Here is a 23,048-nt window from a genome sequence, read left to right as displayed (position 1 = left end):
CTGGTGCTTCCGAGGTCATTAACTGTTTAATAATTGTAAACAAAGCCGCCAAAGATTGAGAAAAGATGGACAGGTTCGTAAGTGCTTGCGTATCTACTTCGAGAATCTGACCCTAGGTTCGTAAGTGCTTGCGTATCTACTTCGAGAATCTGGCCCTAGGTTTGTAAGTCCATGCATAACTGCTTCGTGAATCTGGCCCTAGGTTCGTAAGTGCTTGCGTAACATCTTAGACACATCTTAGGACCCCTGACAGCCATCTTATGGAATGTTACGAGGCTTCCAGTGCCATCTTGAAATGATGTACACAGCATATGTACGCTTTGGTGTACACTATGTACACCAAAGGTATGCTACTAAAGTGGGGGGTCTGACGGCTGAGTGGACAGCGCTTGGGATTCGTAGTCCTGCGGTTCCAGGTTCGATCCCCGGCGGAGGCGGAAACAAATGGGCAGTTTCTTTCACCTTGATGCCCCTGTTCACCTAGCAGTAAATAGGTACCTGGAAGTTAGACAACTGATACGGGCTGCTTCCTAGGGGAGAAGGTTAACAAAAAGGAGGCCTGGTCGAGGACCGGGCCGCGGGGACGCTAAACCCCGAAATCATTAGATAGCCTCAAGATAACACAAAAGTGTTATCGAGGACAGGAAACTGTCACTCTGTCTCTTGCCCCCCTCCCCCCCTCCTAGATCGAACAGCTGACCTTTGCTGTTCCAAAACAATTATATCAGGGGACAGGAAGCCTGAGTGTATTAACGTTTTTGCCTTTTATCAAGCTCCCCCCCCCCCTTCAAGACCGAGTTACTGACCCCGCACAGGATGCAACTCCACCCCAAGCTGACTCCTGAGTACCTATCTTGAGGTTATCTTGAGATGATTTCGGGGCTTTAGTGTCCCCGCGGCCCGGTCCTCGACCAGGCCTCCACCCCCAGGAAGCAGCCCGTGACAGCTGACTAACACCCAGGTACCTATTTTACTGCTAGGTAACAGGGGCACAGGATGAAAGAAACTCTGCCCAATGTTTCTCGCCGGCGCCCGGGATCGAACCCGGGACCACAGGATCACTAGTCCAGCGTGCTGTCCGCTCGGCCGACCGGCTCCCAACTCACTGTAAATTCAACAGAGGCATTAGGTGAAAGAAAACATCCCAACCCTTTCTCTCCCGGCCGGGAATCAAACCCGGGAACCCGGATTATGAGTCGAGAATGTAGACTGCTGCGCTACAGAGTCCATTATGAAAAAGGCTTCACATCACACAAATAAAACCTTAGCAACAATTCTTACAAGAAGGTGTGTATGGAGTTAAGAACAGGGCTAAGAAACGGGCTAGATTCACGAAGGAGTTACGCAAGCACTTACGAACCTGGGGCCAGATTCACGAAGCAGTAACGCAAGCACATACGAACCTGTACATCTTTTTCTCAATCTTTGGCGGCTTTGTTTACAATTATTAAACAGTTAATGAGCTCGGAAGCACCAGGAGACTGTTTATAACAATAACAACAGATGATTGGCAAGTTTTCATGCTTGTAAACTGTTTAATAAATGTAACCAAAGCCGTCAAAGATTGAGGAAAGATGTACACGTTCGTAAGTACTTGCGTAACTGCTTCGTGAATCTAGGCCCCAGGTTCGTAAGTACTTGCCTAACTGCTTCGTGAACCTGGCCCCAGCTTCCTAAGTGCTTGCGTAACTGCTAAGTGAATCTGGCCCCAGGTTCCAAAGTGCTTGCGTAACTGCTTCATGAATCTGGCCCCAGCTTCCTAAGTGCTTGCCTAACTGCTTCATGAATCTGGCCCCAGCTTCCTAAGTGCTTGCGTAACTGCTTCATGAATCTGGCCCCAGCTTCCTAAGTGCTTGCGTAACTGCTTCATGAATCTGGGGCCCCCAGGATGTTAGGGATGATGACCAGAGAGAGAGTGTGTGGGGGTGAGGACCATAATGACAGAACCAGGGCCGTGGTGGGCCTGCGCCATATCAGATGATCTGTAGCTAAGATGAGCACCCATCACCAGCTGTGGCCCAGTGTTTCACGGCTCTAGCCCGTAACACCATCATCCTCTCCCCCTCCCTTCACTTCTTGCCCCCCCCCCCCCCCCACACACACACACACACACACACACACACACACACACACACACACACACACACACACACACACACACACACACACACACGACCACAGGACCGAGGCGGGACCAAAGAGCCAAAGCTCAACCCCCGCAAGCACAATTAGGTGAGTACACACACACACACACACACACACACACACACACACACACACACACACACACACACACACACACACACACACACACACACACACACACGGTTGAGAGGCGGGACGGTTGAGAGGCGGGACCAAAGAGCCAGAGCTCAACCCCCGCAAACACAACTAGGTGAGTACACACACAAAAAGCCTTTGATACAGTACCGCACATGAGACTGCTGTTCAAGCTCGAGAGGCAGGCGGGGGTGGGGGGAAAGGTCCTAGAATGGATAAGGAACTACCTAACAGGAAGAAGCCAAAGAGTTACGGTAAGGGGCGAGAAGTCGGACTGGCGAACAGTAACAAGTGGAGTACCACAAGGATCGGTGCTGGGACCAATTCTATTTCTTGTATATGTTAACGACATGTTTACAGGCGTAGAGTCCTACATGTCGATGTTTGCGGATGATGCAAAGTTGATGAGAAGAGTTGTGACAGATGAGGATTGCAGGATCCTCCAAGAGGACCTGAACAGATTGCAGAGATGGTCAGAGAAATGGCTACTAGAATTCAACACGAGCAAATGTAAAGTTATGGAAATGGGACTAGGAGATAGGAGACCAAAGGGACAGTACACAATGAAGGGGAACAGCCTACCTGTAACGACGCGTGAAAGAGACCTGGGGGTGGACGTAACACCTAATCTATCTCCTGAGGCACATATTAATAGGATAACGACAGCAGCGTACTCTACACTGGCAAAAGTTAGAACATCATTCAGAAACCTAAGTAAGGAGGCATTTAGGGCGCTTTACACTGCCTACGTAAGGCCAGTCTTAGAGTATGCCGCCTCATCATGGAGTCCCCATCTGAAGAAGCATATAATGAAACTGGAAAAGGTTCAGAGGTTTGCAACGAGACTCGTCCCAGAGCTACGAGGGATGGGGTATGAAGAGCGCCTGAGGGAACTGTGCCTTACGACACTAGAAAGAAGAAGGGAGAGGGGGGACATGATAGGAACGTATAAGATACTCAGAGGAATTGACAGAGTGGACATAGACGAAATGTTCACACGGAATAGTAACAGAACGAGAGGACATGGATGGAAGCTTGAAACTCAGATGAGTCACAGAGATGTTAGGAAGTTTTCTTTTAGCGTGAGAGTAGTGGGGAAATGGAATGCACTTCAGGAACAGGTTGTGGAAGCAAATACTATTCATAATTTTAAAACCAGGTATGATAGGGAAATAGGACAGGAGTCATTGCTGTAAACAACCGATGCTCGAAAGGCGGGATCCAAGAGTCAATGCTCGATCCTGCAGACACAACTAGGTGAGTACAACTAGGTGAGTACACACACACGCGCAGGCTCTCAGCGTGCCTCTGGCAATGATCTTTAATGAGTCACTTATGTCGGGAGAATTGCCCAGTTGCTGGAAGGAGGCAAATGTCGTACCGATTTTCAAAAAGGGTGATAGGGAGGAGGCACTTAACTACAGACCCGTATCACTGACAAGCATCCCCTGCAAAATACTTGAAAGAATAATTAGGCTAAGACTTGTTGAGCACCTGGAGAGCATTGGGTTTGTAAACAAGCACCAACATGGGTTCTGGACAGGGAAATCATGCCTAACAAACCTTTTAGAATTCTATGATAAAGTAACAAGGATAAGGCAGGACAGAGAAGGCTGGGCAGACTGCATATTTCTTGACTGCCAAAAGGCCTTTGATACGGTACCGCACATGAGACTGCTATACAAACTTGAGAGGCAGGCAGGAGTAAGCGGAAAGGCCCTAGTATGGGTGAAGAACTACCTAACAGGAAGGAGCCAGAGGGTAATGGTAAGGGGCGAAAAGTCGGACTGGCGAACAGTAACAAGTGGAGTACCTCAAGGATCGGTGCTGGGACCAATCCTCTTTCTAATTTACGTAAATGATATGTTTACAGGAGTGGAATCATACATGTCAATGTTTGCAGATGACGCAAAATTAATGAGAAGAGTTGTGACAGACGAGGATTGTAGGATCCTCCAAGAGGACTTAAACAGGCTGCAGAGATGGTCAGGGAAATGGCTACTGGAGTTTAACACCAGTAAATGTAAAGTTATGGAAATGGGATCAGGTGACAGGAGACCAAAGAGACAGTACACAATGAAGGGGAACAGCCTACCTGTAACGATTCGAGAAAGAGACCTGGGAGTGGATGTGACACCTAATCTAACTCCTGAGGCACATATAAATAGGATAACGACAGCAGCGTACTCTACACTGGCGAAAATTAGAACTTCATTCAGAAACCTAAATGAGGAAGCTTTTAGGGCGCTTTACACTGCCTACGTGAGACCCGTCTTAGAGTATGCCGCGCCATCATGGAGCCCCCACCTGAAGAAACACATAAAGAAACTGGAGAAGGTTCAGAGGTTTGCGACGAGGCTTGTCCCAGAGCTACGAGGGATGGGATATGAAGAGCGGCTGAAGGAACTGAACCTTACGACACTAGAGAAAAGAAGGGAGAGAGGAGATATGATAGGGACATATAAAATACTCAGGGGAAGACAAAGTGGAAATAGATGAAATGTTCACACGTAATAATAATAGAACGAGGGGACATGGGTGGAAACTGGAAACTCAGATGAGTCACAGAAGTTTAGGAAGTTTTTTTTTAGCGTGAGAGTAGTAGAAAAATGGAATGCACTTGGGGAACAGGTTGTGGAAGCAAATACTATTCATACTTTTAAAACTAGGTATGATAGGGAAATGGGACAGGAGTCATTGCTGTAAACAACCGATAGCTAGAAAGGCGGGATCCAAGAGTCAATGCTCGATCCTGCAAGCACATATAGGTGAGTACATATAGGTGAGTACACACACACACACACACACACACCAGGAACCTGTACATTAGTTGATTGACAGTTGAGAGGTGGGACCAAAGAGCCAGAGCTCAACCCCCCGCAAGCACAACTAGGTGAACACGAATACACACACACACACACACACACACTTGTGTGTGTGTGTGTGTGTAAAGCTTTAAACAGGTTTTGTGTAAATAATCATTCAGAACTTTGTATACCACATATGTCAGACCAATCCTGGAGTATGCAGCCCCAGCATGGAGTCCATATCTAGTCAAGGATAAGACTAAACTGGAAAAGGTTCAAAGGTTTGCCACCAGACTAGTACCCGAGCTGAGAGGTATGAGCTACGAGGAGAGACTACGGGAATTAAATCTCACTTCGTTGGAAGACAGAAGAGTTAGGGGGGACATGATCACCACATTCAAGATTCTGAAGGGAATTGATAGGGTAGATAAAGACAGTCTATTTAACACAAGGGGCACACGCACTAGGGGACACAGGTGGAAACTGAGTGCCCAAATGAGCCACAGAGATATTAGAAAGAACTTTTTTAGTGTCAGAGTGGTTGACAAATGGAATGCATTAGGAAGTGATGTGGTGGAGGCTGACTCCATACACAGTTTCAAGTGTAGATATGATAGAGCTCGAGAAGCTCAGAAATCTGTACACCAGTAGATTGACGGTTGAGAGGCGGGACCAAGGAGCCAAAGTTAAGCCTTCGCAGGCACAACTAGGCGAGTATAACTAGGTGAATACACGGATACACGTGTTTCTCCTCCCAGGATTAATTGAATTCTACGGCCAGGCAACAGAAATCAGGCCAGAATTGCCGGAAAACTTTGACAGTACTATCTCATGTTGGCCTCCGAATGCATGATAGAGCTGATAAGTTAGCCAAAGAATCTGCCTTTAAAGGAGCCGTTGAGTGTAACCTTGGATTGTCATTGAGCAATCTGAGAGCAGCAGTACACCGAGAACTTCAACAAGATCTTGTAGATCTGAGGCAAAGTGAAATTGACACCAGTAATTTCATCTATCATCATACTATCATGCAAGAGGAGCCACACATCTATGGATCATCCAATATAATCAGCAGACTTCTAGATGTTACTACTGCTCGGCTTAGACTCGGTTACAAGTATCTCTGGGAATTCTCATTATCTGCTGATGTAGACCTGACCAAATGTAAACTGTGTCAACAAAATTATTCGCACACCCTCCGTCACTATGTGATGGAGTGCGAAAAGATACGTGAATTTAGAGACAATTCTATAACCAATGTTCCAGTGATGTGTAAATATTTCATTCAAAATGATCTGCTACCAGAAATTTTAGCCAAATATCCCCAGTTTGCTAACTGTAGGTAGTAACTAAGTGATTGTAACCTATCCACCGCTGCCCACTGGATGGGGGGCGGTGTGCAGGACAAACATATCAATTGTGACACTAGCTCTCCACATATGTCAGTTGCTTAATTTAGAACCTGTACTTGTGGCCGATTTCGAACCCATTGTTGATGTGACGACTTATATTGAATTTTGTAACTAGCTCATCAAGATTGTAACTTGCTTAGCTAAATGAATGGTGGGGTTCAGTCCCTGAGCCCATTATGTGCCTCTGTAACCCTTTCCACTACCGCCCACAAGATGGGTATGGGGTGCATAATAAATGAACTAAACTAACACAGTACTACACAAGAGTCTAGTGAAAAAGCTGGAGATGCAGGCAGGAGTGAAAGGGAAGGTACTTCATTGGATAAGGGAGTACCTAAGCAACAGGGCACAGCGAGTCACTGTGAGGGGTGAGGTCTCAGATTGGCGAGACGTCACCAGTGGAGTCCCGAAGGGGTCAGTCCTTGGACCCATACTCTTTCTGATATATGTAAATGATCTCTCAGAGGGGTACAGAATCGTTCCTCTCATTGTTTGCTGATGATGCAAACATTATGAGGAGGATTAAGACGGAGGAAGACAGAATGAGGCTACAAGATGACCTAAACAAACTGTATGAATGGTCCAACAAACGGCTACTAAAGTTCAACCCGAATAAATGTAAGTTAATGAAACTAGGCGACCAGACACAGGATACCGAATGGGAGTGTACTGTGAGGACTAATAATAAACAGAAGCTACCCTAAGACTCTGTAATATCCCCACTGGTCAAACTATTATGTATTAGCGATAAGACCTACCATTAATGTATGATGACTTACTGTAAATATGTAGCTCTTGTAATAGCACTTTCTCTGTAACTAGCTGCAATTGTAACTATAAGGTGTGAAGGATAGAAGAAATTGTTTATGTAATAATCTAAGATGAGGTCTGATAAAGACCTTTTGTGCCCTCTGTAATGCTTTTGCGCTACCGCTCACAGGATGAGTATGGGGTGCACAATAAACTAGCCGCCTTCGGCGACAACAATCAATCAGATGAAATCCTTCCCGAAACGGGCAGAGAGAAAGTTCTAGGAGATGATATCACACCAAACCTGTCTCCTAAAGCCCACATCAAAAGAATAACATCTGCGGCGTATGCGAGGCTGGCTATCAGCACTGCCTTCAGGAACCTGTGTAAGGAATCCTTCAGAATCTTGTACACCACATATGTCAGACCAATCCTGGAGTATGCGGCCCCAGCATGGAGCCCGTACCTTATCAAGCACAAGACGAAGCTGGAAAAAGTTCTTAGGTATGCCACTAGACTAGTCCCAGACTGTTTTTTTTATTTTCTTTATTATTTTCTACCACTGACGTGGCCACACATTTACAATGCCAACCAGCATATATACATTTTCTTACGTCCTCCTTCGACAGGATTAGAGATCTGTTAAACATATAATTCAGTGATATATTGAATAATTAACTACAAAAGGGGATTTGTAGTGCTTTTAAAATGCTAATTTAGCCTACATAAATCCACAGATTTACGTCTGCCCTACATAAACAGTGGTCGATGTGTCTTTTTACATAGTGGCATCAATGTGCATTTACAAAGGTGAAATGCAATTCTGACCAGCTTCCACACATCCTGTATACACGTATACATACATACATATGTGTGTATATCACGAAAATAAACACGTGATTAAGAATGTGACAATGTCAGACCACGGAGGAAAAATGAAACAGGAAATTTCCTTAAGTACTTTCGTATATTAAATACATCTTCAGAAGGTCCAAAGACCTTCTGAAGATGTATTTAATATACGAAAGTACTTAAGGAAATTTCCTGTTTCATTTTTCCTCCGTGGTCTGACATTGTCATACATACATATATACACACATTTATGTCTATTCTACTCTGATAGGGTAAGATAGAAGATGGCTGCTATAGGAACTAGTGTGTTATTAAGCACCTAACCACTGAAGGTGATTAAGATAGTTTTACAAGCTCAGGTTATATACTTAAATCACATACATACATTGTATATTGATATATTACATAGTCAATCTAGGGTACAAGTCCAATATATCATCAAGTGTTCCAGTACTCGTACAGTAACTACAGAGTTCAGCATACCTCAGCCCAGGAGGGCGAAAGTCAGTCAGTATGGGACATTCTACAATATAATGTTCAAGAGAGTGCATGTTTTCTCTTTCACAAAGTTGACACATTGTGTACTCGACATTTGGGTTTTGAGAAAGCTGCCAGATACGTCTATATCCCAGGCGTATTCTGGCCACTATAACGTCACATTGCCGGGTTCTTGTTCTAGAACCAAGAGGCATGAGTTACGAGGAAAGGCTGCGTGAAATGAACCTCACATTACTGGAAGACAGGAGACCTCGGGGAGACATGATCATTACCTACAAAATTCTCAGAGGAATTGACACGATAAAGATAAACTGCTTAACACGAGTGGTACGCGAACAAGGGGACACAGGTGGAAACCGAGTACCCAAATGAGCCACAGGGACGTTAGAAAGAACCTTTTCAGTGTCAGAGTAGTTAACAGGTGGAATGCATTAGGGAGTGATGTGGTGGAGGCTGACTCCATACACAGCTTCAAGTGTAGATATGATAGAGCCCAATAGGCTCAGGAATCTGTACACCAGTTGATTGACGGTTGAGAGGCGGGACCAAAGAGCCAGAGCTCAATCCCCGCAAGCACAAATAGGTGAGTACACACACGCCTTAGTGAACTCGCGGCCGAGTGGACAGCGCTCTGGGTTTATAGTCCTAAGGGCCCGGGTTCGATTCCCGGCCGAGGCGGAAACAAATGAGCAGTTTCTTTCATACTGATGCCTCTGTTCACCTAGCAGTAAATAGGTACCTGGGAGTTAGACAGCTACTAAAAGCAGCTTCCTGGGGATGTTTGTGCGCGCGTGTTAGAGAGAAATATATGTAGTAGATATAATAGAGTAAAAATAGATTGGTTAGAAAGGTGGGATCCAAGAGCTAATAGCTCAATTCTGCACATGAATGGACTTCCTAATTTGTTTGTGGACCTGGTTGATACCTGGTTGATACCTGGTTGATTTTCTTTTGTAAACAGAGTGGTAGACGGTTGGAACAAGCTAAGTGAGAAGGTGGTGGAGGCCAAGACCGTCAGTAGTTTCAAAGCGTTATATGACAAAGAGTGCTGGGAAGACGGGACACCACGAGCGTAGCTCTCATCCTGTAACTACACTTAGGTAACTACACTTAGGTAACTACACTTAGGTAATTACACACACACACACACACACACACACACGTGAACAAGTTAGGTGAGAAGGTAGTGGAGGCCAAGACCGTTAGTAGTTTCAAAGCGTTATATGACAAAGAGTGCTGGGAAGACGGGACACCACGAGCGTAGGGAACTATGAGGGGGGGTGAAAGCGCCAAGCCGTTAAGACTATATAACACTGGGAAGGGGACAGGATAAGGATCTGGGATGGGACGGGGGGGAAGGAATGGTGCCCAACCACTTGTGGACGGTCGGGGATTGAACGCCGACCTGCATGAAGCGAAACCGTCGCTATACCGTCCAGCGCAAGTGGACAACCAGGAGCGTAGCTCTCATCCTATAACTACACTTAGGTAATTACAACGCTGTCTAGTACCAGGTGTGAGAGCATATATGACACGATTTTATAGGGGGAAAAAAAAAAAAAAGCTTCGTCGGGTTGTCGGGTTTGTTCTTGACTCACAATCGAGAATTCCAGGTTCGAATCCCGGGCGGGACAGAAACAACTGGGCACATTTCATTTCACCTAATGCTTCTGTTCATCTAGCAGTAAGTAGGTACTTAGAAGTTAGTCAGCGTGTTGTGGGGGGGGGGGGTCAGTAATTCGACCTTGAAAGACTATATAAGCCTAATGTGTATGAAGACACTCTGGCTGCCTGTCCCCGTCACAAGTAATTATTAATTACGTTCTTGGTTGAGTGAAGAGTGCATACACCACGTATCTACTCGCAAGTGGCAAACAGGTATAGCCAGATTCACGAAATTGTAAACAAAGCCGTCAAAGATTGAGAGAAGATGAACAGGGGCCCAGATTCACGAAGCAGTTACGCAAGCACTTACGAACCTGGGGCCAGAATCACGAAGCAGTTACGCAAGCACTTACGAGCCTGTCCATCTTTTCTCAATCTTTGGCGGCTTTGTTTACAATTATTAAACAGTTAATGAGCTCGGAAGCACCAGGAGGCTGTTTATAACAATAACAGTTGATTGGCAAGTTTTCATGCTTGTAAACTGTTTAATAAATGTAATTAAAACCGTCAAAGATTGAGGAAAGATGTACACGTTCGTAAGTGCTTGCGTAACTGCTTCGTGAATCTGGCCCAGTGCAAGTAGTCGCCCAACAGCCAATGACTATTCTGCATTTCTTCGTCAAAAGCCGTCTATAATTTCTCTGTTCTTCTTAGAATACATCTAAGTTTTTGTTATGACATTTCTAAGTCTCCTGGCCCAATATTTCATAAAATACAATAGTAGGTTCCTATACGTCCTAAGTAAAGTCACTAGAAATATCTTAGAAGGTGACAGCACAGGCGACAAAGTGACACACCAATCGAACACAATCTTTGAAGGCTAGTATTGCTTTTAGCAAGCTATCTTGAGACATTAACCATTCATGTACTCACCTGTCTACCGTCGAGGGTGAAGACCTTCCTGACAGCGCCCGTGTCCAACTTGATAGCGTGGGTGATGTCTGACAGCACCTGCTCCAAGCTTCGCGCGGTGCGACGGTTCAGAAGAATCCGTACGGCCTTGCGGGGCCGCACACCGTTACGGATCACCGTGACTAGTTTGGGTCGGATGAAGTCTTTGGGGGAGTCCGTGGGCGTGGTTGCTCCGATGAGGCTTGGGGGTACGTCACTGCCGGGCGTGGACGCGGGAGAGGCGTACGCCGTGCGCGGGGCGACGTGCAGCGCCTCGTTGCGGCGCGCATTGGCTCTCCACTGCGGCAGACGCGCGCGGGTATACTCCAATTTTTTAAATATTTCCGACGAGGAGACTACGTACTCGCCGGCCTCCCGTATCTGGTCGAGCTGGGTGATGCGCGTGCCATCGAGCGCAAACACGTGGCGCACACCGGCAGTCAGGTGTATAGGGTGGTCCAAGACACGCGTCAGGTCTGCCAGAAGTGCCTCCCAGGAGCGATGCTTGTCCCCACCCACGGCCACCACTGACCCGCCAAACCATCTATCACCATTTCGGTAAAATCGACACCGTCTAGCACGCTTCTCTTCGCAGAGCCTGGTGAGGGGAACGCGACTGAGGGCATTAGTGGGAGAGGCTCGCCCGCGACGGCCGCCATTTCCCCCCGCGGGGGTGAGGTTGGAGGTGGGGGTGACGCCAGTAGATGACCCCCGGGACACTGGAGGTCGAATACCTCCAGCCTCGTCCTCTCCGCACTCCAGACTCGACGACCCGGACACTCCAGAGTGCTCCTTCTGCTGCTCCGCCGTCCCCATCTCTCACACTACATCCTGAAACAACACAAGACATTTCTGAAGATGATGAGTCACACTGCCGTATAGGTTAAGTAATAATTGTAAATAAGCAATAAGATGCTTATCTTAACATATTAAGAAGGTTAGGTGAGGTCGGTGTTTTCTATGAAGCTTTTCAAGGTAAACTAAAATATTTCCAATTAGTATGTCACATACGCACTTATTAAATAAGCCAATATTGACTATAAGCAAGTGCGAGAACGGGTTGTTGCACAATGACGTGGCTGAAAAATGTTGACCAGACCACACACTGGAAAGTGAAGGGACGACGACGTTTCGGTCCGTCCTGGACCATTCTCAAGTCGATTGTGGTCACAATCGACTTGAGAATGGTTCAATGGAACCGTCTTCACTAAGCTGCTAAACACCACATATAACATGCTGGAAGAGCTCACAATCAAAACACAAATTCGAAATGTTATCTTGAGATGATTTCGGGGCTTTTTAGTGTCCCCGCGGCCCGGTCCTCGACCAGGCCTCCACCCCCAGGAAGCAGCCCGTGACAGCTGACTAACACCCAGGTACCTATTTACTGCTAGGTAACAGGGGCATAGGGTGAAAGAAACTCTGCCCATTGTTTCTCGCCAGCGCCTGGGATCGAACCCAGGACCACAGGATCACAAGTCCAGCGTGCTGTCCGCTCGGCCGACCGACATGTGGTTGTTGTCCTTGTATACAAGTCTCCAGAGGCAAATCTTCTTCAGCAATATAAAGACTCAACTTATACAAATTTAATACTTCTTAGAAGTATATCAGCCCCGAACATTATCGTAATAATAATATTATTTTATTCCAACCCGTTCTCGCAAATTTAATAAGTCAATATTGACTTATTAAATATGTGCATAGGTGACATACTTAACATAATAGATACCCTTAAAAAGATTCATAGAAAACACCGACCTTACCTAACCTTGTTAGTATCTTAAGATAAGCATCTTATTGCTTCGTAATTACAATTATTACCTAACCTATAATAGGTATAGGTTAAGTAATAATTGTAATTACGAAGCAATAAGATGCTTATCTTAAGATACTAACAAGGTTAGGTAAGGTTGGTGTTTTCTATGAATCTTTTTAAGGTATATCTATTATGTTTAGTATATCACCTATGTACGTAGTTAATAAGTCAATATTGACTTTACGAATTTGCGAGAACGGGTTGTTTTATTCACAAGAAGGTACAATGGGATGGCGAGATTACATTAAGGTGATATTTTTACATTTTTGCAAAGTCGTGAAGCGTTTCGGGGAGAATCTTTGAGACTTCAAGCTACAGGGGCCTCGTAGCCTGGTGGATAGCGCGCAGGACTCGTAATTCTGTGTCGCGGGTTCGATTCCCGCACGAGGCAGAAACAAATGGGCAAAGTTTCTTTCACCCTGAATGCCCCTGTTACCTAGCAGTAAATAGGTACCTGGGTGTTAGTCAGCTGTCACGGGCTGCTTCCTGGGGGTGGAGGCCTGGTCAAGGACCGGGCCGCGGGGACACTAAAAAGCCCCGAAATCAACTCAAGATAACCTCAAGATACAGAATCAATAATGAACGAATGTGACAAATATAGTAACACCTGAAAATCCTGAAGGCTGTCTAAATGTAATGGAACACATTGGGAACACAGTACAGGAATTGAGGGAGCATGTCGGCCGAGCGGACAGCATGCTTGTGATCCTGTGGTCTCGGGTTCGATCCCAGGCGCCGGCGAGAAACAATGACAGTTTCTTTCACCCTACGCCCCTGTTACCTAGCAGTAAAATAGGTACCTGGGTGTTAGTCAGCTGTCACGGGCTGCTTCCTGAGGGGTGGAGGCCTGGTCGAGGACCGGGCCGCGGGGACACTAAAAGCCCCGAAATCATCTCAAGATAACCTCAAGATAACACACAAATCACCTCTTACGGATGTGGTTATATTGAGATGATTTGTGTCTTGTGTGTGTGTGTGTGTGTGTGTGTGTGTGTGTGTGTATTCACCTAGTTGTATTCCCCTAGTTGTCTTTGCGGGGGTTGAGCTCTGGCTCTTTGGTCCCGCCTCTCAACTGTCAATCAACTGTTACTACCTACTCATTTTTTCTCTCACACACGCACACACACACACACACCCAGGAAGCAGCTCCGTAGCAGATAACACCCAGGTATCTATTTACTGCTAGGTAACAGGCGCATCAGGTTGAAGGAAACTCTGCACATTTGTTTTTCCGCCGGCTGCCGGGCTCGAACCCCGGTCCCCTAGGTCCACGAGTGTAGAACGCTGGCCACTCAGCCAGCCAGCCCTCAAGTGTGTGTGTGTGTGTGTGTGTGTGTGTGTGTGTGTGTGTGTGTGTGTGTGCGCGCGTGTGTGTGTGTGGTCAGATTTGTCTTAAACCGGCAAAACAGTAGAACAAACTAGAAGAGAAAACCACCCTAGACTTGATCCTTACAATGACGAACTGGTCAAGAATAATTTTTATAATGATTTATAATGAGACCACATGTTACCCACACCACAACCTAGTTGAATTTCACACAAACAAGGGAAATAGACCTGCACAGCTAGTCCCAAACCCTAAAGGAGAATTCAATGAATTCAAATTAATAATAAACAGATTAACTGGGAACTAAGAATCCAAAATTTCAGCAAAAGGCCGAGAAAAGACAGATAATGAAAAAACGAAATCAGTGCTTAAGAAAATAGGCACAGAAGCACTAGACAAGTGCTAATCTTAACTTAACTTAACGTAATCTAACATAACCTTAAAATAATGTAACCTTTACATAACCTAGCCATGGATAGCAAGTAGATAGCAAGTAGATAACACTAATTATGTAGTGGGGGTGAAGTGTTTACCTCGAGGGGAATGAGTGGGAGCCGGTCGGCCGAGTGGACAGCACACTGGACTTGTGATCCTGTGGTCCTGGGTTCGATCCCAGGTGCCGGCGAGAAACAATGGGCAGAGTTTCTGTCACCCTATGCCCCTGTTACCTAGCAGTAAAATAGGTACCTGGGTGTTAGTCAGCTGTCACGGGCCTCTTCCTGGGGGTGGAGACCTGGTCGAGGACCGGGCCGCGGGGACACTAAAGCCCCGAAATCATCTCAAGATAACCTCAAGATAAGGATACCTCTTTCTAAAGACAGGTTGGTACATTGACAAGGAAACAATTGTCTCTAGAGTGGAGTACTGCTGCACAATGACAGCCCCTTTCAAAGCTGGATATATTGCTGACCTGGAGAGCGTGCAGAGATCCCTTACTGGGAGGCACTCACTAAAACATCTAAACTATTGGGACCGACTAAAATGACAAAATCTGTATTCTTTTGAGCGCAGGCGAGAGATACACAATAATTTACACACATGGAAAATATCAGAGGGGCTGGTGCCAAACCTGCACACAGAAATAACACCACATGAGACAAGGAGGCATGGCAGGATGTGCAGAATACCCCCGTTGAAAAGCAGAGGTGCAACAGGTACTCTGAGAGAGAACTATCAACATCAGAGGCCCGAGACTGTTCAACACGCTTCCACTACACATAAGGGACATAACTGGCCGACCCCTCACAGTGTTCAAGAGAGAACTATCAACATCAGAGGCCCGAGACTGTTCAACACGCTTCCACTACACATGAGGGACATAACTGGCCGACCCCTCACAGTGTTCAAGAGAGAACTATCAACATCAGAGGCCTGAGACTGTTCAACACGCTTCCACTACACATGAGGGACATAACTGGCCGACCCCTCACAGTGTTCAAGAGAGAACTATCAACATCAGAGGCCCGAGACTGTTCAACACGCTTCCACTACACATGAGGGACATAACTGGCCGACCCATCACAGTGTTCAAGAGAGAACTATCAACATCAGAGGCCCGAGACTGTTCAACACGCTTCCACTACACATGAGGGACATAACTGGCCGACCCCTCACAGTGTTCAAGAGAGAACTATCAACATCAGAGGCCCGAGACTGTTCAACACGCTTCCACTACACATAAGGGGCATAACTGGCCGACCCCTGACAGTGTTCAAGAGAGAACTATCAACATCAGAGGCCCGAGACTGTTCAACACGCTTCCACTACACATAAGGGGCATAACTGGCCGACCCCTTACAGTGTTCAAGAAACAACTTGATAAACACCTCCAAAGGATACCTGATCAACCAGGCTGTGACTCATACGTCAGGCTGCGAGCAGCCGCGTCCAAAAGCCTGGTTGATCAGTCCAGCAACAAGGAGGCTTGGTCAAGGACCGGGCCGCGGGGACGCTAAGCCCCGAAATCATCCCAAGGTAACCGCAAGGCACAGATTTCATTAAACAACATCTGACACAGAGAGACGGTTAACAGAGAAGACATGATCACTATATACAAAATAACCAGGTGAATAAACAGGGGGTAGACAAGAATAGACTATTTGGCACGAATGGTATAGGTAAAGATAGACTGTTTGGCAAGGGTGGTACACAAAGATCCCATACAGGTGGACCCTAAGCGCCTGAATAAGCTACTGAAACCTTGGAAAGAATTTGTTCAGTATCCGAATTGAACAAATGGAACGCGCTAAGTGTTGTGGTGGTGGCAGACACCATACACAACAAGTGGTGGTGGCAGACACCATACACAAGTGGTGGTGACAGACACCATACACAACAAGTGGTGGTGACAGACACCATACACAACAAGTGGTGGTGACAGACACCATACACAACAAGTGGTGGTGACAGACACCATACACAAGTGGTGGTGACAGACACCATACACAACAAGTGGTGGTGACAGACACCATACACAACAAGTGGTGGTGGCAGACACCATACACAACAAGTGGTGGTGACAGACACCATAGACGAGATAAAACACCTAAATTATTGGGATCGTCTCAAAGCTCTCCAAATGTACTCTCTAGAAAGGAGACGAGAGAGATACCAAATAATATACACCTGGAAAATACTGGAGGGTCAGGTCCCAAATCTACACAGTAAAATAACAACGTACTGGAGTGAACGATATGGAAGAAAATGCAAGATTGAACCTGTGAAGAGCAGAGGTGCCATAGGCACAATCAGAGAACACTGTATAAACATCAGGGGTCCGCGGTTGTTCAACGTCCTCCCAGCGAGCATAAGAAATATTGCCGGAACAACCGTGGACATCTTCAAGAGAAAACTGGACGGTTTTCTAAGAGAAGTTCCGGATCAGCCGGGCTGTGGTGGGTACGTGGCCCTGCGGGCCGCTCCAAGCAACAGCCTGGTGGACCAAACTCTCACAAGTCGAGCCTGGCCTCGGGCCGCTCCAAGCAACAGCCTGGTGGACCAAACTCTCACAAGTCGAGCCTGGCCTCGGGCCGGGCTTGGGGAGTAGAAGAACTCCCAGAACCCCATCAACCAGGTATCACAACAAGTGGTGGTGACAGACACCATACACAAGTGGTGGAGACAGACACCATACACAAGTGGTGGTGACAGACACCATACACAAGTGGTGGTGACAGACACCATACACAAGTGGTGGTGACAGACACCATACACAACAAGTGGTGGTGACAGACACCATACACAAGTGGTGGAGACAGACACCATACACAAGTGGTGGTGACAGACACCATACACAAGTGGTGGAGACAGACACCATACACAAGTGGTGGTGACAGACACCATACACAAGTGGTGGAGACAGACACCATACACAAGTGGTGGAGACAGACACCATACACAACAAGTGGTGGTGACAGACACCATACACAACAAGTGGTGGTGGCAGACACCATACACAACAAGTGGTGGTGGCAGACACCATACACAACAAGTGGTGGAGACAGACACCATACACAACAAGTGGTGGTGGCAGACACCATACACAACAAGTGGTGGTGGCAGACACCATACACAACAAGTGGTGGTGACAGACACCATACACAACAAGTGGTGGTGACAGACACCATACACAAGTGGTGGAGACAGACACCATACACAACAAGTGGTGGTGGCAGACACCATACACAACAAGTGGTGGTGGCAGACACCATACACAACAAGTGGTGGTGGCAGACACCATACACAACAAGTGGTGGTGGCAGACACCATACACAACAAGTGGTGGTGGCAGACACCATACACAACAAGTGGTGGTGACAGACACCATACACAAGTGGTGGTGACAGACACCATACACAACAAGTGGTGGAGACAGACACCATACACAAGTGGTGGTGACAGACACCATACACAAGTGGTGGAGACAGACACCATACACAAGTGGTGGTGACAGACACCATACACAACAAGTGGTGGTGACAGACACCATACACAAGTGGTGGTGACAGACACCATACACAACAAGTGGTGGTGACAGACACCATACACAAGTGGTGGTGACAGACACCATACACAACAAGTGGTGGTGACAGACACCATACAAGTGGTGGTGACAGACACCATACACAACAAGTGGTGGTGGCAGACACCATACACAAGTGGTGGTGACAGACACCATACACAACAAGTGGTGGTGACAGACACCATACACAAGTGGTGGAGACAGACACCATACACAAGTGGTGGTGACAGACACCATACACAACAAGTGGTGGTGGCAGACACCATACACAACAAGTGGTGGTGGCAGACACCATACACAACAAGTGGTGGTGGCAGACACCATACACAACAAGTGGTGGTGGCAGACACCATACACAACAAGTGGTGGTGACAGACACCATACACAAGTGGTGGTGACAGACACCATACACAACAAGTGGTGGTGACAGACACCATACACAAGTGGTGGAGACAGACACCATACACAAGTGGTGGTGACAGACACCATACACAAGTGGTGGAGACAGACACCATACACAAGTGGTGGTGACAGACACCATACACAACAAGTGGTGGTGACAGACACCATACACAAGTGGTGGTGACAGACACCATACACAACAAGTGGTGGTGACAGACACCATACACAACAAGTGGTGGTGGCAGACACCATACACAAGTGGTGGTGACACACCATACACACCTACAAATGCTGCTACAACAGAGCAAGTACAAACACACGAGTACATTACCACCACAAATGTTACTAAATCAATTAACACTTAACACTTAAACTTAACACACTTAACATAAAGCTTAGAGTGGTCGCACTCAAAACATCATACCTGGAGAGAGTACCGAGAGTGCTTTCACTCCCTGAGCCCAGCCTGAGGCCAGCTTCTTTATGAATAACATCCAAACTCCAGATAATACTAACTGATAGTAAGAAATACAGAAGACTTTGAAAGGGAAAGTGAGAACATGAGCAAACAGTCACCCCCTCTAGTCCTGACTCGTGGAATTCAATACTCATAAATATATGTAAAGTACCAGTAGCCGGAGCACTCAGTGTAATAAAGAGCTTGGATACAGGGGAGATACCAGCAGCACTTAAATCAGCGAATATTGTCCCGCTATACAAGGGAGGTAGTAACGCTTTGGCAAAAAATATAGTCGAGTGTAACATCACACACAATAAAAGTTTTTGAAAGAGTGATTAGGAATCAAATGTCCAGTTTCATGGAAAATAATAAATTACACAACCCAGGACAACATGGATTTAGAGCGGGAAGATCCTGCCTGTCACAGTTCCTCAACCACTATGACAAAATCATTAGAAAAACAAAATGCAGATGTATACACAGACTTTGCAAAGGCATTCGACAAATGTGACCATGGAGTGATAGCCCATAAAATGTGAGCTATAGGAACAACGGATCAAGTGAGGCGTTGAGTTTTCAACTTTCTGTCAAACAGAATGCAAAGAGTGACGGTCAAGCAGGTAAGTTCAAGCCCAAGTGCAGTGAAAAGCTCTATAGCCCAGGGCACAGTCCTTGCACCACTGCTCTGTACCCCAGGGCACAGTCCTTGCACCACTGCTCTGTACCCCAGGGCACAGTCCTTGCACCACTGCACTGTACCCCAGGGCACAGTCCTTGCACCGCTGCACTGTACCCCAGGGCACAGTCCTTGCACCACTGCTCTGTACCCCAGGACACAGTCCTTGCACCGCTGCACTGTACCCCAGGGCACAGTCCTTGCACCACTGCTCTGTACCCCAGGACACAGTCCTTGCACCGCTGCTCTGTACCCCAGGGCACAGTCCTTGCACCGCTGCTCTGTACCCCAGGGCACAGTCCTTGCACCACTGCTCTGTACCCCAGGGCATAGTCCTTGCACCACTGCTCTGTACCCCAGGGCATAGTCCTTGCACCGCTGCTCTGTACCCCAGGGCACAGTCCTTGCACCACTGCTCTGTACCCCAGGACACAGTCCTTGCACCGCTGCACTGTACCCCAGGGCACAGTCCTTGCACCGCTGCACTGTACCCCAGGGCACAGTCCTTGCACCGCTGCACTGTACCCCAGGGCACAGTCCTTGCACCACTGCTCTGTACCCCAGGGCACAGTCCTTGCACCGCTGCTCTGTACCCCAGGGCACAGTCCTTGCACCACTGCACTGTATCCCAGGGCACAGTCCTTGCACCGCTGCTCTGTACCCCAGGGCACAGTCCTTGCACCACTGCTCTGTACCCCAGGGCACAGTCCTTGCACCACTGCTCTGTACCCCAGGGCACAGTCCTTGCACCACTGCTCTGTACCCCAGGGCACAGTCCTTGCACCACTGCTCTGTACCCCAGGGCACAGTCCTTGCACCACTGCTCTGTACCCCAGGGCACAGTCCTTGCACCACTGCTCTGTACCCCAGGGCACAGTCCTTGCACCACTGCACTGTACCCCAGGGCACAGTCCTTGCACCGCTGCACTGTACCCCAGGGCACAGTCCTTGCACCACTGCACTGTACCCCAGGGCACAGTCCTTGCACCACTGCACTGTACCCCAGGGCACAGTCCTTGCACCACTGCTCTGTACCCCAGGGCACAGTCCTTGCACCGCTGCTCTGTACCCCAGGGCACAGTCCTTGCACCACTGCACTGTATCCCAGGGCACAGTCCTTGCACCACTGCTCTGTACCCCAGGGCACAGTCCTTGCACCACTGCTCTGTACCCCAGGGCACAGTCCTTGCACCACTGCTCTGCACCCCAGGGCATAGTCCTTGCACCACTGCTCTGTACCCCAGGGCATAGTCCTTGCACCGCTGCTCTGTACCCCAGGGCACAGTCCTTGCACCACTGCTCTGTACCCCAGGACACAGTCCTTGCACCGCTGCACTGTACCCCAGGGCACAGTCCTTGCACCGCTGCACTGTACCCCAGGGCACAGTCCTTGCACCGCTACACTGTACCCCAGGGCACAGTCCTTGCACCACTGCTCTGTACCCCAGGGCACAGTCCTTGCACCACTGCTCTGTACCCCAGGGCACAGTCCTTGCACCACTGCTATTTCTCATTCTTATCTCGGATTTAGACAAAAATACTAATCACAACTTCGTGTCATCCTTTGCAGATGGTACAAACACTAACATGAAAATTTCCGCTGTAGGAGGCACTGAAAACTACAAGCCGATATTAATAAAGCCTTCGACTAGGCTACGGAAAATATCATGATGTTTATCGGTGATAATTTCCAGGTACTGAGGTATGGTGGAAACAATAACTTGCACGAAATACAGGGTACAGGACACAATCAGACACAATCATAGAAGGAAATTTTGACCAGACCACACACTAGAAATTGAAGGGACGACGACGTTTCGTCAAGACAATCGACTTGAGAATGGTCCAGGACGGACCGAAACGTCGTCGTCCCTTCAACTTCTAGTGTGTGGTCTGGTCAACATACTTCAGCCACGTTATTGTGACTCATCGCCTGCACATAGAAGGAAAGTAACATGTAAACATTTGGGAATTATGATGTTTGACAACCTGACCTTTAGTGAACATAACCGAGTAAATATATAGTGACGGCCAGGACAATGATTGGATGGATTATGAGAACGTTTAAATACAGAAATCCCACAGCAATGTTAATACTATTTAAATCACTGATGCTGTCCCGTCTTGAGTATTGCTCAGTACTCCCTTCCCCTTTCAGAACGGGACAGATCTCTGAATTAGAGGGAATACAGAGCACCTATACGGAACGCATAAAAACTATAAAACATCTAAATTATTAAAACCGTCTTAAAGCTCTCAAACTGTAATCCCTGGAAAGGAGACAAGAATCAAATAATGGAAGATTGTAAGATTTAACATGGAAGATACTGGAGGGCCAGGTTCCAGATTTGAACAGTTAAATAACAACATACTGGAGCGAAAGATACGGAAGGAAATATAGAATAGAACCAGTGAGGAGTAGAGGTGCCATAGGCACAATCAGAGAACACTGAACATCAGAGGTCCACAGCTGTTCAACACCCTCCCAGCAAGCATTACAAATATTGCTGGAACAAAGGTGGATGTCGTCAAGAATTATTTAGATAAGTTCATGCAAGGAGTGCCGGACCGACTGGGCTGTAGTGGATATGTGGGACTGAGGGCCGCTCCAAGCAACAGCCTGGTGGACCAAGTTAGCACAAGTCGACCGAAACTCCTGAAACCCTTTTCAGGTATGCTCCAGGCCCACATACCTATTACAACCCGGTTGGTTCGGCACTTCTTACAAGAACTTATCTATATTCTTGAATACATCCACCTTCGTTCCAGCAATATTTCTAATGCTTGCTGGGAGGATGTTGAACAGCTGTGGACCTCTGATGTTCAGTGTTCTCTGATTGTGACTATGGCACCTCTACTCCTCAATGGTTCTATTCTGCATTTCCTTCCGCATCTTTCGCTCCAGTATGTTGTTATTCCAATGTGCAAATTTGGGACCTGGCCCTCAAGTATATTACATATATTTTATATCTTCCTAGTCTCCTTTCCAGGGAGTACATTTGGAAGCTTTGAGAAGGTCCCAGTAATTAGCTGCTTATCTTTTCTATGCGTGTCGTACATGTTCTCAGTATTCCTTTTATTTCAGAAATCTCTCCGGCTCCAAAAATCTTGGCCAAATATCCCCAGTTTGCTAACTGAAGGTAGTAACTGTAACCTATCCACCGCTGCCCACTGGATGGGGGGCGGTGTGCAGG

The 23,048-nt window shown here is 47.2% G+C and overlaps 1 protein-coding gene across 7 annotated transcripts in view; it reads right to left on the bottom strand.

The window, feature by feature from the left end:
• LOC123746735 (serine/threonine-protein kinase DCLK1) overlaps positions 1-23,048 on the bottom strand; it is a 224,286-nt gene that overhangs the window by 152,921 nt on the left and 48,317 nt on the right. For all 7 annotated transcript variants that reach the window (XM_045728486.2, XM_069316827.1, XM_045728485.2 and 4 more), the window contains exon 2: positions 11,135-11,983. In XM_045728486.2, coding sequence (XP_045584442.2) covers positions 11,135-11,968 — 834 coding nt within the window. In that variant the 5' untranslated portion in view covers positions 11,969-11,983. The remainder of the gene's footprint in view (positions 1-11,134; positions 11,984-23,048) is intronic.

Source organism: Procambarus clarkii, chromosome 85, assembly GCF_040958095.1.
Source record: "Procambarus clarkii isolate CNS0578487 chromosome 85, FALCON_Pclarkii_2.0, whole genome shotgun sequence".
Lineage (NCBI taxonomy): Eukaryota > Metazoa > Arthropoda > Malacostraca > Decapoda > Cambaridae > Procambarus > Procambarus clarkii.
The sequence above is the reverse complement of the archived record's forward strand: the minus strand, read 5'-3'. Positions and strand labels throughout refer to the sequence as shown.